The sequence below is a fragment of the Heptranchias perlo genome, chromosome 15 (genome assembly GCF_035084215.1).
Source record: "Heptranchias perlo isolate sHepPer1 chromosome 15, sHepPer1.hap1, whole genome shotgun sequence".
Taxonomy (NCBI): domain Eukaryota; kingdom Metazoa; phylum Chordata; class Chondrichthyes; order Hexanchiformes; family Hexanchidae; genus Heptranchias; species Heptranchias perlo.
The window spans coordinates 36,254,986-36,269,533 of NC_090339.1; the positions used below are offsets into that span (position 1 = coordinate 36,254,986).

Below are 14,548 nucleotides of genomic sequence, written 5' to 3' on the forward strand. Positions count from 1 at the left end.
AATCAGCTCTGATGAAGGTCTGTACACAAACCAACCACCTGCCTGAAACAAAAACACAAAATGTTGGAAACACTCAATAGGTCAGGCGGCCGCTCCGTGCAGAAAGGAAACGAGTTAACGTTTCAGATGTGCCTCTTCGTTGGAACTACTGAGTGCTTCATGCACTTTCTTCCCGTCTCAGATTTCCAGCATCTGGGGTATTTCACTTTCCGTTAACCTTCCTGCTGTTCATCCGCCCACTGGTCCGACATTTCCACCATTGAACAGACCCCGTTTCTATCGCAACCAAAGCGCACACAATCCGCCCCCCATCCTTTTTTTTGTGACGCGTCATATGACGTAATATAAACGGCACGACAAAGGTGGGAACGCGACGTTGCGTAGTGATATCAAGGAGTACGCGGCATATGATTGGTTGAGCTAGGGTTGGTGCAGGATTTGAATGTGTGTTGAGTTGGCGGGCGGTTGGAGTGCGAACTGTAGGAAAAGACCGAGGGGGGAAACGGGGTTTGGAGACAGAAAGCGGACCCCGTGATTAACTGATCATCACTGGCTTTAGAACCTCTGCAGGCCGAATCTGTGAACGGGAACTGGAGCCGCTTGAAGGTGGGAGTTTGCACCCGAGTAACAGAAGGAAAATAGTCGGGAGCTGACCTATCTGAGGACATATTTCGGGTGCAGGCTGCAGTGTCCTGACGGATTGCAAGGCCCCGCCTGACTGTTGTGCTCTTTTAATATGTTTCTAACACTTAATACTGTAATATTCTCCCTGGGATAAACACTAATTTAAATGGTTTAAAGCTGCCTGAACAGTGTTTTCTTTCCCTGGCTATATTTGAGACGGGAATGGGCTCAATTCAATGCGGTGGCCTTGGGCTCATATCCGGCTGCTCTTCCATTATTAGGAGAGGGTAGCGATTGCCCCGTAATCACGATATTGGTGTACACTGACTTAGTCAAATTCTGTTCTTGATTATATGGGATTGTGGGACTTCTGGTGTTGGTTGGGTATTACATTTTTCACTGGAAACTGTAAGCCCTTAGCCTTGCTCACTGTGTGCTATGCTGATACCAGGCTGGTGAGCTGTTCACATCTTAATTCATCCATCTTAGGTTGTTATATAAGGTTATAGGTTGTTACATAAGGTTAAATCTCATGGGATCCAAGGTGAGGTAGCCAATTGGATACAAAATTGGCTTGACGACAGAAGACAGAGGGTGGTTGTAGAGGGTTGTTTTTCAAACTGGATGCCTGTGTCCAGCGGTGTGCCTCAGGGATCGGTGCTGGGTCCGCTGTTATTTGTTATTTATATTAATGATTTGGATGAGAATTTAGGAGGCATGGTTAGTAAGTTTGCAGATGACACCAAGATTGGTGGCATTGTGGACAGTGAAGAAGGTTATCTAGGATTGCAACGGGATCTTGATAAATTGGGCCAGTGGGCCGATGAATGGCAGATGGAGTTTAATTTAGATAAATGTGAGATGATGCATTTTGGTAGATCGAATTGGGCCAGGACCTACTCCGTTAATGGTAGGGCGTTGGGGAGAGTTATAGAACAAAGAGATCTAGGAGTACAGGTTCATAGCTCCTTGAAAGTGGAGTCACAGGTGGATAGGGTGGTGAAGAAGGCATTCGGCATGCTTTGTTTCATTGGTCAGAACATTGAATACAGGAGTTGGGATGTCTTGTTGAAGTTGTACAGGGCATTGGTGAGGCCACACTTGGAATACTGTGTCCAGTTCTGGTCACCCTATTATAGAAAGGATATTATTAAACTAGAAAGAGTGCAGAAAAGGTTTACTAGGATGCTACCGGGACTTGATGGTTTGACTTATAGGGAGAGGTTAGACAGACTGAGACTTTTTTCCCTGGAGAGTAGGAGGTTAAGGGGTGATCTTATAGAAGTCTATAAAATAATGAGGGGCATAGATAAGGTCGATAGTCAAAATCTTTTCCCAAAGGTAGGGGAGTCTATAACGAGGGGGCATAGATTTAAGGTGAGAGGGGAGAGATACAAAAGGGTCCAGAGGGGCAATTTCTTCACTCAAAGGGTGGTGAGTGTCTGGAACGAGCTGCCAGAGGCAGTAGTAGAGGCGGGTACAATTTTGTCTTTTAAAAAGCATTTGGACAGTTACATGGGTAAGATGGGTATCGAGGGATATGGGCCAAGTGCAGGAAATTGGGACTAGCTTAGTGGAATAAACTGGGCGACATGGACATGTTGGGCCGAAGGGCCTGTTTCCATGTTGTAACTTCTATGATTCTATGATCTGGAAAGATGATAGTCCTTTCATTGCAGTATCCAACTTTCTTAATTCATTCTAGGGCTTTTGCCTAAACTATACCTGGAAGTCCATTTTATATGCTAATTAGTTCATATGAAGAACTTTCTGGTATCATTTTTCTCTGCACTAGTTTCTACCTGTGACCCACTGACCTACTGTTAGTTTAATTTGAAGTAGTGTTTTGCCTGTATCTGGTTCTGCTCAGCCATCACCCCATCGTCACTGACCTATGTTGGCCCCCTGTCCCCCAATGCTTCAAATTTAAAATCCTTAAGCCTTTTCTTTAAATCCCTGCATGACCTTGCCAAACTCTTATTTTCTCCAGCCTTATATCTCCTTGAGTTCTCTGTTCCTTTGGTTTCTTGTGCATTTCCCTCACTCTTTGCCCCATCATTGGCAGCAGAGTCTTCAGCTGCCAACATCTTGGGCCATAACTTGCACAGAGCGGCATAGCAACAATCACTGCAGTTCCTGCTAAATAAATTTACAAATGTACTTACTGCGGGCTCTGTGGCGTCAACTTGAGCGCTTTTGAACTTTTATCAGCCTGTGAACAGGGTAAGTTGATTCGCATGGAAATGTCAGAGAATAGAAGACATGCCCACAAAATCTCTCTGGAAGAGAAGTCACACCCACAAACAGACTTTATTCATTTGAAGTTAGTTATCTGAACGTCATTAATTTTAAACATTTTTAATAAAAAGCCAAAGAAATAATTAAATTTAGAGACAGAAGGGAAAAGTTAAAAGAAAATTTATTTTAATGACCAAAAACTATTAAAATAAGGAGTAATATGAGGCTCCACATTTTTTAGTTTAGACCTGGTATTTTTCAGCGTACCTTTTTGGTGGCATAATTAGTTACGTTCCAGATGAGCAAGTTTGCAATTTCTATGATTGTAGCGTGTGATGGCCCTTTAATTCGCCAGCAAATCAATAGGAGCAAATTCACGATTTCTGTGTTTTAGTGCGCATGTGCAAACGTGGGAACTTATCCTTCAATTCGCCATAGAAAATGGAGAGCACTGTTGAGCTCCTGTTATTTTGGGAGCAATTTCTGACATTCCTCCCCTTAAACCCCTCCAACTCTCCTTTTAAAATCTTCCCTGAAATCCATCTCTGACCAAGCTTTTGCTCACCCCTCTGGATATCTCTTTCATGACTGGATGTCTTTTCTGTATGCATATCTGCAAAGCACTTTGGGATGCTTTATGTTTAAAGGTGCAACCAATGGATTACTTTTGAAGTGTAATCACTATTGCAAATTTGGTAACCAATTTGCACATAGCAATGTCCCACAAACAGCAATTTAATGATTGGATAATCTATTTTTAATTGGTGGTGGTTGAAGGAGAATATTGGCCAGGACACTGGGAAAACTTGCTGCACCTCTTTGAATAGTACCATGGAACCTTTTATGTTGACCTGAACAGGCAGATGGGAACTCTGATTTATGTCTCATCCAAAAGAAGGTGTCTAACTTGTAACATTTCCTCCAGTACTGCATTGAAGTATCAGCCTACATTATGTACTGGAGTCTGTAGCTTCTTCAGTCTCCATAAATCAACATCTTATAGTGACCAATTTTATGGCTCTTCTCTGAACTGCTTCCACAGTTTGAATGCCTCTTATCATGTTAGGTGACCTGAACTGGATGTGGTATTTGGCCTTAGCATGATATAGTTTGAACCTGATTTTCAATGCCCTGTGTTCTTCTGATTTGCCAACATAGTTCAGTGTTCTATTTGTTTTGTTTGTTGCTCTGTAATGATTGAATTAGAACTCTACTAAAATCTCTTAACTTCATCCTTGCTATTATAACACCATTCATGGAGTGCTTGGCTCAGTTTTATGGCACTTTTGCTTCTGAGCTGCTATATCTCCTTTGTATCATATGCAGGATTTTTTTCTAACCATCCTCTTGAGGCACCTTATTGAATGACTTCTGAAAATCCATATATACTACTTCTGCTTTTATCTGTGCAAGCAGTCACTTCTACAAAAACTTTGTCAAACACGATTTATCTTTAACAAATTGTGCTGGCTGTCTTTGATCAACCCATGCGTTTCTAAATGCTAACAAATTTTATCTTGATTTTTCTGGATGGCTATTTTAATCCTGATTTTTAATTTTGCAATAAGGATTACAGTTGTAGGATAAGGAGCTGTGCCTGAGATCCACTAAAACTCGAGGGTAGGAGGGAGAAAAGCCAAACTACAATAAGCAGTCGTCTTAAGATGGATCAAAATGTGTTCACTTTAAAGATCGCAAATGTCAGCTTGACTCAATCCCCACTATGAACTTGAGCTTGACCACATTTGAAACAAAGTGCCTTGGGATTCATGAAAGTGAAATGGTGCTATATAAATAAAAGTTCATTCTTTCAAACATTGCAAGCAATTTAGAACCTCTGGAGGAGGGTGAAGACCAACAGCCCATATTCTCCTATACCACCTCTCCCCTAGGTTGACTAGTGGGGTCATATATTTAGGGAGGTTCCTCCTGCCAATGCTCTTGGACATGGGGACCCCCTCCCTTAACCAATGGATGCAAACAGCCCCTCTGCCAACCAATTTTAATATTCCAGTCCCCACTGATACCAAACCCCAGCATCTGCTTTCCCAGGATTTGTCCTCTGGCCCCCCCCCACCCCTGAAAACGACATACCACTACTTGGACCCCCTCCACCCTCAATGGTGATGGACCCTGGTGCTCTCCATGCTCTCCCCACCCCACAAACTGTTCCATACTCTGCAACATCTGACTCCTCCTCATGACTGACAAACCCCAAGAAATTACCCCAGCAACTGAACCCCATATTCCACTGCTATCAAACCCCAAGCTTCCCCTCTGCAGTACCCCAGAATTACCCAATGATGCAGCCAAAGCTGGCATTCTCCATAACTGCTGCTGAGCTCTGCTGCTAAATTCTTCCAGTCATCTTCATGTGTATCCTAGACTTTGAAGAAGGCAAGAGATAATTAAATATATACAGGAAAATGGACAGAATTGAGAAATTATATCCCCAAAACACTGGTAAGAATCCCAGAGTTGAATGTAATAAAAATGCAATTTGCCGTATCCATTTACCTTAAATCAGTGGCTCTGATAATGCATTGTGCATTTAATGGCATAGCCCTCCTACTATAAATCAGCACATCCCCCAACTTAACTGAGTAACGGATGTGCCATTATAATGAGGGTGAAATTGGTCTTTGGTGGTAGGGCGAAATGGGCAATGAGGCATCAGCAGCTTGAGTGTAAAACGGGCTACCAATTCTTTGCTGCAGACCAGTGGGAGATGCTCACATTCCGTGTGATTAAACACTGATGCTTTATCCAAGAATTGCTGATGTAATGTGCAACCGGCCAACTTTAAAAAAAAAATGACTGGCTGAGCTGTTGATTACATCTATAAGCTTATATTCTAATAATATCTCTAACCTATCTAGAAACAAAAAATCACCTTTGTTCTTTAGAGGATCTACAATGTGGTTATCTCTAGTTTAAAAACTGCTGAGTCATTCAAAGACAGGCAAGAGAGAACTTCTGTTACAACTTAACATGTACTAACTTCAGATGCCATTGTTCATTTGCTTTACACACAACAGTAATTGAGACCAGTTTAAATTTGCTATACTTGGTCTGTCTATGAAACGACATAACAGACATATCATAACCTGACATGAAATGGAGCCTGCATCCATCGCAGATGTCGTGCTTTATTATATATGCAAAAGATTTTTTTAAAGCCAGGCATTTTATTCTGGACTCAACCTGGAGCCTGATTTTTTTTTTTACGTGTGTCATGACTATAAACCTCTTGGAGTCCAAGTGAATCTACAGTGCACCATTTTTATGATTGAGTGGCCACAATGGCAGAATTCTCTGACCAACCAATAACTTGTACATATTCATCATTTCCTTATTTTTGTATTTAACATAATGCAATGTGTAAAATAAGGTTCTGGCTATTGCATGTAGTAAGCCTAGAATTTTTTTTGCTTTTTTTCAATGACTTTCTATTTCTAGTCCTACATTTAGACTTCTGACTTCTAGATATGCCTTTACCACTCCATTGAGAATTGTGCTGTTTAGGATGTATTTCCACTAGCTCTGTTCGTTTCCCAAATATACTTAACAATTAACACTATTTCATCGTTGACACTTATCTGTTAAACTGCTTTGGTTGCATGTTTGTGCACTCTCCTATCTTGTCTGACATCTAACTTTCTACACTTTTCCTCAGTTATTGACCCTAATTTAGTCATTGGTACATTTTAGTAACATTTCTGTATGCCTGAGCCCACGTCCATATCAATTATGCATATGGTCACTTCCACTGATTCTAACATAATGTTTCAGAATATAACGTGCACGTAGCAATTTGATTGCACATTATCTGTTGACAGGATGGTAAGAGAAGAAGAAAAGGTTATTCCAGTGCGAGTGGCCCTGCGTTGCCGTCCACTTGTACGAAAAGAGATTGATGAAGGATGTCAGACATGTTTGACATTTACCCCAGGAGAGCCACAGGTGAGAATTGAAATAGGTTGATGGTTTAATATCTCACTTGCATTGTAATAAGACCATAAGAGATAGAAGTAGGCCATTCAGCCCCTCGAGCCTGATCCGCCATTTAATGAGATCATGGCTGATCTGATTTGTACCTCAACTCCACTTTCCCACCCTTTCCCCATTTCCTTTGACTCCCTTGCTGATCAAAAATTTGTCTAACTCAGCCTCCACAGTTTTTTGGGGTAAAGAATTCTAATAAAATTTTAATAGTTTGTCGAGATGTCTAAAGAATATTTGAGTAGATTTGTAGGGCAAGGGAGAACCTGATTGCATTCCCATCTCCTGTTTGTTTCTTGATTTACTATGTTGTACCAATTTTTTTTGCTCCTTCCTTCCATAGGTACTTCTGGGAATTGAAAAATTTTTTTCATATGATTATGTCTTCGATCCCTGTGCCGAGCAAGAAGAAGTGTTCAGTATTGCAGTTGATCCCCTCATTCAGGGGATATTCAAAGGTAACTCTCTCCCACAGCATGTTTCAAAAATATCTTAGGGGAAGGTTCAATTGCACGTTGCATATTGAACGATTGTCATTAGTGGTGGCTTTGTCAGATGCCTGGTAACTCAACCCGTACAAAAAACATTATTCTAATAAACAACCAATATTTTAGTTGATTGGCAAGTAAATAATCTTTCAGCAAAACAACGTTTGACCTATTCTGGGAATTTTTTTTTCATAATCTGTTTTCTTTTCCCCTCCCCACACTCATTTTGAACATGTAACTAAATTTGCTCAATTTTTTTTCTCTCCTCGAATCAATGGTCTGCTCTCAGACCCCTATGAATACCACTTTTCATCATCTGCCATTTTCTTTCCGAGAGATGCAAACCTAGCATGCATTTGGATCTGCATCTACCTCTGCAACACAGCATGTCTGAACACAGTTTTGAAACTTATTTTTGATCATTAATTGCTGTGTACCTTTTTAATGTGTGATATCACTCACCTCCTGTCCTGTCTCTTATACTATTCTAGGGTACAATGCTACAGTATTGGCGTATGGACAGACTGGCTCTGGAAAGACCTATTCTATGGGAGGCGCGTACACATCTGGGCAAGAGGGTGATCCAAGTGTTGGAGTCATTCCAAGAGTAATAAATATGCTCTTTAAGATAATCGAAGAAAATTCAGATAATGATTTCACTTTAAAGGTGTCCTATCTAGAGGTGAGGAAGGGGTGCGATTATAAGTTTGTTATTGGTCCACTAGAAGGAAAACTAAATCTTGTGTCTTTTATTTTCTTATTGACAAGTCATGTGCTGAAATATACTTTCATTGGTTCACTAGTTTTAAGTTGAGCATTTGAAACCTGGCTGGTGATCTTCAATGTTTTACTATCTAGCTTTTTTTTTTCTATGGACTGAAGCAACCTTTAAAGAAACCACAGGTCTAGGGATGCTTTTGTTCCTATACATGTATATCAGCTAATATGGCTATCTGAAGTGATCTAAACAAAAAAAATCACGATCAAAGTTCCTAAAAGATCTTGACCCTACTCAATATTTTAATGACTAATAGGACACTTGGGTAAATTAAAAGATTTCTGTTGACAACTCAAATATATACCGTTGAGATGGAGGCTGATTTCCCCACTAAATGAACGTGGCTAAAACTTATGTCATGTAGCACAGTCTGGAGGGAGGAGGAGAATGGACTGCATTTCCTGTTGACATGTCATCGAGGGAAGATTGTTGGACAGGATAAGTTTTAAAGTTGTCATTAAGTAGTTGGGGCCCTCGTCTTGACAAAACAGGATTTTACTGATGGATTTTGTGTACAGCCTAGGGCTCTTAAATTTAAAAAAAAAACTTCTCCTTTAAATAATGTACAGGTGCTTTTGACTTATATTTTCAAATGATAAAAGGGGATAAGGACCATATTGTTGAAGGATTAGTATCTTTAGCAAACCTTTTACAGTATTTATTGAGCCAAGTCAGTTAAAAGTACAACAACTTGCATTTAACACAGAAAAACATCCTAAGGTACTTCACAGAAGTGCAAAGAAAAAAATGGATGCAGCATCAAAGGAGAGATTAGAAAGGGTGACCAACCACTTGGTCAGAAGTGTTTTTTTTTTTAAAAAGAGTGTCTTAAAGGATGGGAGACTGAGGGATGTAGGGAGTGAATTCCAGAGCATGGGGACCTAGGCAGCTGAAGGCATGGCTGCCAATGGTGGGAGGGAGCGATGCACAAAGGGCTAGAGTCAGGAATGGAGAGTTAACGGGTGTTGTAGCTTTGAAGGAAGTTAGAGACGGGGAGGGGAGAAGCCATGAAAGGATTTAAACACAAAGTGGTGGGGGAGGTGGGGGGAGGGAGAGGGAGGAAATCAGCAAGGATAGGGTGATTGTCAAGTGGGGCTTGATGCAGCATAGAATAAAGGCAACCTAGTTTTGGATGAGCTGAAGTTTATGGAGGGTGGGTGGCTTTCCAGGAGGGCGTTTGATTAGTTGAGTCTGGAGGTGACAAGGTCTGGATTAGAGTTTCTGCTGAGGTAAGGATGGCGCTGGGTGAGGTTAGAGGCGAAGTAGGCACTCTTTGTGATGGAGAGGAACTGAGCTTGGGGTCGAATAAGATGCTGAGGTTGCAAACAGTCTGGTTCAGCTAAGACAGTGGATGGAGAGGGGGATGGAATAGATGAGGGTACAGTATTTATGGAGGGAGCTGAAGTTGGCTTTGATGTTTAGTTGGAGGAAATTACAGCTCATCCAAGGCTAGAATTCAGACAAGCACTCTGACAGCATAGAGGTAATGGAGAAGATGTTAAATTGGGTGTCATCAGTGTACATGTGGAAGCTGACTCCATGAGCTTAAGGAAAGCAGAGGAGGAGTATGAAGAGAGTATTTTTTAAAAATTGAACAGCAGTGAAGTATTCTACAAATATCATTAAATACACAATTATTAAATGCTATGTGGAACCCCTGAGAGGAGAGGATTGAGAGTTATCGAGGATAAGCAGAAATTGGAGGAGGCACTTAATAAGTACTTCACATTGGTGTTTACAAAAGAGATGGGAAGGAGGTAAATCCTGAGTTAGTTAAAAGTGAAATGAGAGAAATAATAAATAATGGGAAAGTATTAGTGAAGTTAGTTAAGCTAAAGGAGCACAAAGTGCTGGAACATAGAATGTTTACAGCACAGGAGGAATCATTCAGCCCATACCGGCTCTTTTGTAAAAAAAAAAGTTAGTCCCATTTCCCCCTCCCTTTCCCTGTAGCCCTGCAAGTTTTTATCTAATTCCCTTTTGAAAGCCACGATTAAATTTGCTTCTATCACCTTTTCAGGCAGTGCATTCCAGATCATAACTACTCGCTGTGTTTTTAAAAAAAAAAAAAAAATTTTTCCTCATGTTGCCTTTTGGTTCTTTTGCAGTCACCTTAAATCACTGTCCTCTAGTTCTCGACCCGTCCGCCAATAGGAACAGTTTCTCTTTATTTACTTTATCTGAATACCTCTGTCAAATCTCCTCTTAACCTTCTCTGCTCTAAGAACAACCCCAGCTTCTCCAGTCTATCCATGTAACTCAAGTCCCTCATCCCTGGAACCATTCTAGTAAATCTTTTCTGCACCCTCTCTAAGGCCTTCACCTTCTTCCTAAAGTGTGGTGCCCAGAATTGGATATGATACTCCAGCTGTGGCCGAACCAGTGTTTCATAAAGATTCAACAGAACTTCCTTGCTTTTGTACTCTGCTTCTATTTATAAAGCCCAGGATCCTGTATGTGTTCTTAACCACTTTCTCAACCTGCCACCTTCAAAGGTTTGTGCACATATACCCCCAGGTCACTCTGTTCTTGCACCCCATTTTTAGAATTGTAGCATTTAGATTATATTATCTCATTCTTCCTGCCAAAATGTATCACTTTGCACTTCCCTGCGTTAAATTTCATCTGCCATGTGTCCGCCCATTCCACCAGCCTGTCCTCTTGAAGTCTATTACTATCCTCCTCACTGTTTACTACACTTCCAAGTTATCATAGAATCATAGAAGTTACAACATGGAAACAGGCCCTTCGGCCCAACATGTCCATGTCGCCCAAGTTTTGTCATCTGCAAATTTTGAAATTGTGCCCTGTACGTCCAAGTTATAATATCAAAAAAAGCAGTACTGACCCCATGGGAACACCGCTGTTTACCTTCCTCCGGTCCGAAAAACAACTGTTCACCACTGCTGTCTGTTTCCTGTCACTTAGCTAATTTCGTATCCATGCTGCCACTGCCCCTCTCGTTCCATGGGCTTCAATTTTGCTGACAAGCCTACGATGTGGCACTTTTTTTAATCAAACGCCTTTTGATAATCCGTATACACATCAACCGCATTGCCCTCATCAACCCTCTCTTCCCTCATCAAAAAACTCAATCAAGTTAGTTAAACATGATTTGCCTTTAACAAATCTGTGCTGACGTTCCTTTGTTAATCCACACTTGTCCAAGTGACTCTTAATTTTATCTTGGATTATCGTTTCTAAAAGCTTCCCCATCACCAAGGTTAAACTGACAGGCCTGTAGTTGCTGGGTTTATCCTTGCACCCTTGTTCAAAAAAGGGTGCAACATTTGCAATTCTCCAGTCCTCTGGCACCACTCCCATAATCTAAGGAGGATTGGAAAATTATGGCTAACACCTCTGCAATTTCCACCCTTACTTCCCTCAGCAACCTACGATGCATCCCATCCGGACTGGGTGATTTATTAAGTACAGCCAGCTTTTCTGTACCTCCTTTATCATTTTTTAGCCCATCCAGTATCTCAACTACCTCTTACTGTGACTTGATAGGATACATCCAATGGTCTTGAAGAAATGGATGAAATTGTGAAGGCCCTAGAAATTAAATTTCCAGGTTTTATTGAGTGGATGAGGACTAGAGAATGGCTAATGTAATGCTCATTTTTCAAATGGCAAAACAGCTAACCTGAGTAATTACAGGCTAGTTAGTTTAATATCTATAGTCGGGAAACTTTTGGACTCTTTAAAGATGAAATTACTAATTATCTAGATGAAGAGAAAATTAGAAGTGGATATAGAGTCCAGAAAGGAAGATCATGCTTGACAAACCTAATAGAATCCTTTTTTTGAGGAGATAACTGATATGGTGGGGAAATGCAGTGGATGTGGTGTACATGGTTTCAAAACGCCTTTGACAGGGTTCCACACAGGAAACTATTGGATAAGATTTAAGAGTAGAAAATTGAATTTATAAACTAGTTAGAAGGGAGAGAACGGTAGGAGTTAAGGGCAGTTTCTGTGGTTGGACGTGGGTAGCATATCCCACAGTGTTTTGCTCTGGGAACACTTATTCACTAGAATGGCTTGGTGTGAAAGGGGAGCGAGCAGCAAAAGCAGCTTAATGGATGGTTTCTATCTTATTGTCAAAAGTCCATGCGCTGCTTGCCCTTGTTAGAGGTTAAGGGTGGCGGGGGCATGGATATAAGTAAGCAGTTGATAGTGGGGGATAAAAGAAACAGGAGTTTATCTTTCATCTCCAGGATGAAAAATGTAGTTGTAAAAAAATTTGGGGTTTTTGTTCTGGGGTCACCTCAGAAGGAAGTGGGTTTGGAGGGAGTAGGGGCATGTGGGTGGTGAAGGATACAGAGAAGTGGTTGGAGTTGGCTTTGTCATAGATCAAGACCATGGGAGTGGTGAGGACAAGAGTGGCCATTAAGTATGGGTAGAAGAGATTATAATAAAGGAGAGGTTTAGGGAGGGCAAGTAGTAAGGGGAGCTGAGGCTGAAATCACTAAGGGTGAGGAGTCACTCAGTTCAGACAGAGCAGGCCCGAAGGGCCGAATGGCCTACTCTTCCTATTTTCTATGAAAGAAGGGGCGCAACCTAAGGTGGGACTAATAAACTTTTATGCTTTAATTTAATGAAAGTTCTAATTGTTTTCTATTTGTTAAAAATAAAACCAGTCTCAGATGGCAGTTAGTCAAAGCTGTGAATAACTGAGCCATGCAGATAAGGAAGGTCCCATATTTGATTCCTGGGCTGTGCTATGTTAGCTGATCTTTATCAGGGGAGCAGGAGATATACTGCAATTTGCCTGAGTGTTCCTGCTCCTGATTGCTATCCAGTGACTCCTGCTGTTAAGTTGGTGTATATGTTGGGGAAGGCCAGGATCAGATTCTGTGAAGCCACCCATGCTTGAATAGGCTGGGTTCATACATCAAGAATAACTGCTTGGGCAATGTAACAGCAGGTACCTGGCATCTGTAGGACTACACCCAGAAAGAGGTCAGTACTTTTGTGATGGGTGGGGGGGGGGGGGGGCGTGGGGAACGAAAGAGGTGGAGGAGAGAAAAGGAAAACATCTTACATGGAAATGGTCTGAAAACACTTGAGAATTGACATTTGTTCTTTTTAGTTGACACAGCATTGGTTACAAGGGAGATAAGCTTATGTAGTATTGGAGTTCATTCTTGGAGGGTTTTTGGTTAAAATGGTGAACTTTCAGGACTCTTGAGCCCTGGTTTGTGAAACTGTTCCAGTTACACTATTGTCATTCTTGCAGATCTATAATGAGGAGATTCTGGATCTATTGTATCCATCTCGAGAGAAATCTCAGATCCACATTCGAGAAGATCCCAAAGAAGGAATAAAGGTATGTAACAATATTCCTACCTAGGCTACAATTGCTAGACTGCAGTTATCCCTTTTAAGAGCATTCATTGTCAGGATGCACTTTTTAAAAAAAAAGTATTACACTTTTTAAAAATAATTTTCAGGTGTGTTTTGATATGTCTGCTCCTATTTCCTTGGTTCTGCCTTGCTGATTTGACAATGTTACCACTCATGCTGATCTGAGGCCAGCATTATGAGATGGATAAGAGCCGCCATTCTGATTTACTGTGAGGAGACACCTGATTTCTTGGTGACTTCCCATAGAAGCACACATGAGATCAGGTAACCTGCTTTTGGGGGATTATGGGTGCCAACTTGTATCCTAGTCTTTTCTGGTGAGATAAGTTGGTGTTTCTGCCATGCTGTGCTTCCCTGATTCTATGACTGTATGCCTTTTTAAATTCCTCATTGCAAATCCTGTTCTGTCAATCTCAGATTGTGGGCCTAACTGAAAAGAAAGTAATTACTGCGATGGAAATGGTGAATTGCCTGGAACAAGGGAATTCTACGAGGACAGTTGCTGCAACAGCTATGAACTCCCAGTCATCCCGATCACATGCCATCTTCACAATCACTGTTGAGCAGAGAAAGAAAAGTGACAAGTAAATAATTTATGTGCAAGTGCTAGTTCTTCTACTAAACTATGTGTGTGAGTGCTGATAATCTTCATGCTCCAGTGCATTATCTCCTATGTTTAAAAATCAGTTGCATGGCATTTTCTCTCTGGTTTTCTCTTTTTTAAACTGAAGATTGACAATGTTGACTGTGGGTATTGCACCTTTTTATGTGGAAGTCGAGGTGAAATTCTGGATGCTTATTAAGCAGGAAGAAAGGATGTGCTGATGAGGACCATTTCAGGATAACTTTTTCCCCTGCCTTTCTCTTCACAGAAACAATTACTTCCGTTCCAAATTGCACCTGGTGGACCTGGCAGGATCAGAGCGCCAAAAGAAAACCAAAGCAGAAGGTGACCGCCTGAAGGAAGGTAATCTTATCCTCTGCAAGGAGTTTGCCTTCGAAATAACTTAAGTGACTAAGTCAAGAGGGAGTGTCTTGAATTTTAAAA

The 14,548-nt window shown here is 41.1% G+C and overlaps 1 protein-coding gene across 1 annotated transcript in view; it reads left to right on the top strand.

Moving 5' to 3' along the window:
* Nucleotides 1–466: 466 nt before the first annotated feature.
* kif4 (kinesin family member 4) overlaps nucleotides 467–14,548 on the top strand; it is a 65,899-nt gene continuing 51,817 nt past the window's right edge. Inside the window, exons 1-7 of the mRNA XM_067997064.1 lie at nucleotides 467–606; nucleotides 6,702–6,825; nucleotides 7,208–7,322; nucleotides 7,844–8,034; nucleotides 13,373–13,462; nucleotides 13,918–14,084; nucleotides 14,373–14,467. Of these exons, the coding sequence (XP_067853165.1) occupies nucleotides 6,703–6,825; nucleotides 7,208–7,322; nucleotides 7,844–8,034; nucleotides 13,373–13,462; nucleotides 13,918–14,084; nucleotides 14,373–14,467 (781 nt within the window). The 5' untranslated portion in view covers nucleotides 467–606; nucleotide 6,702. The remainder of the gene's footprint in view (nucleotides 607–6,701; nucleotides 6,826–7,207; nucleotides 7,323–7,843; nucleotides 8,035–13,372; nucleotides 13,463–13,917; nucleotides 14,085–14,372; nucleotides 14,468–14,548) is intronic.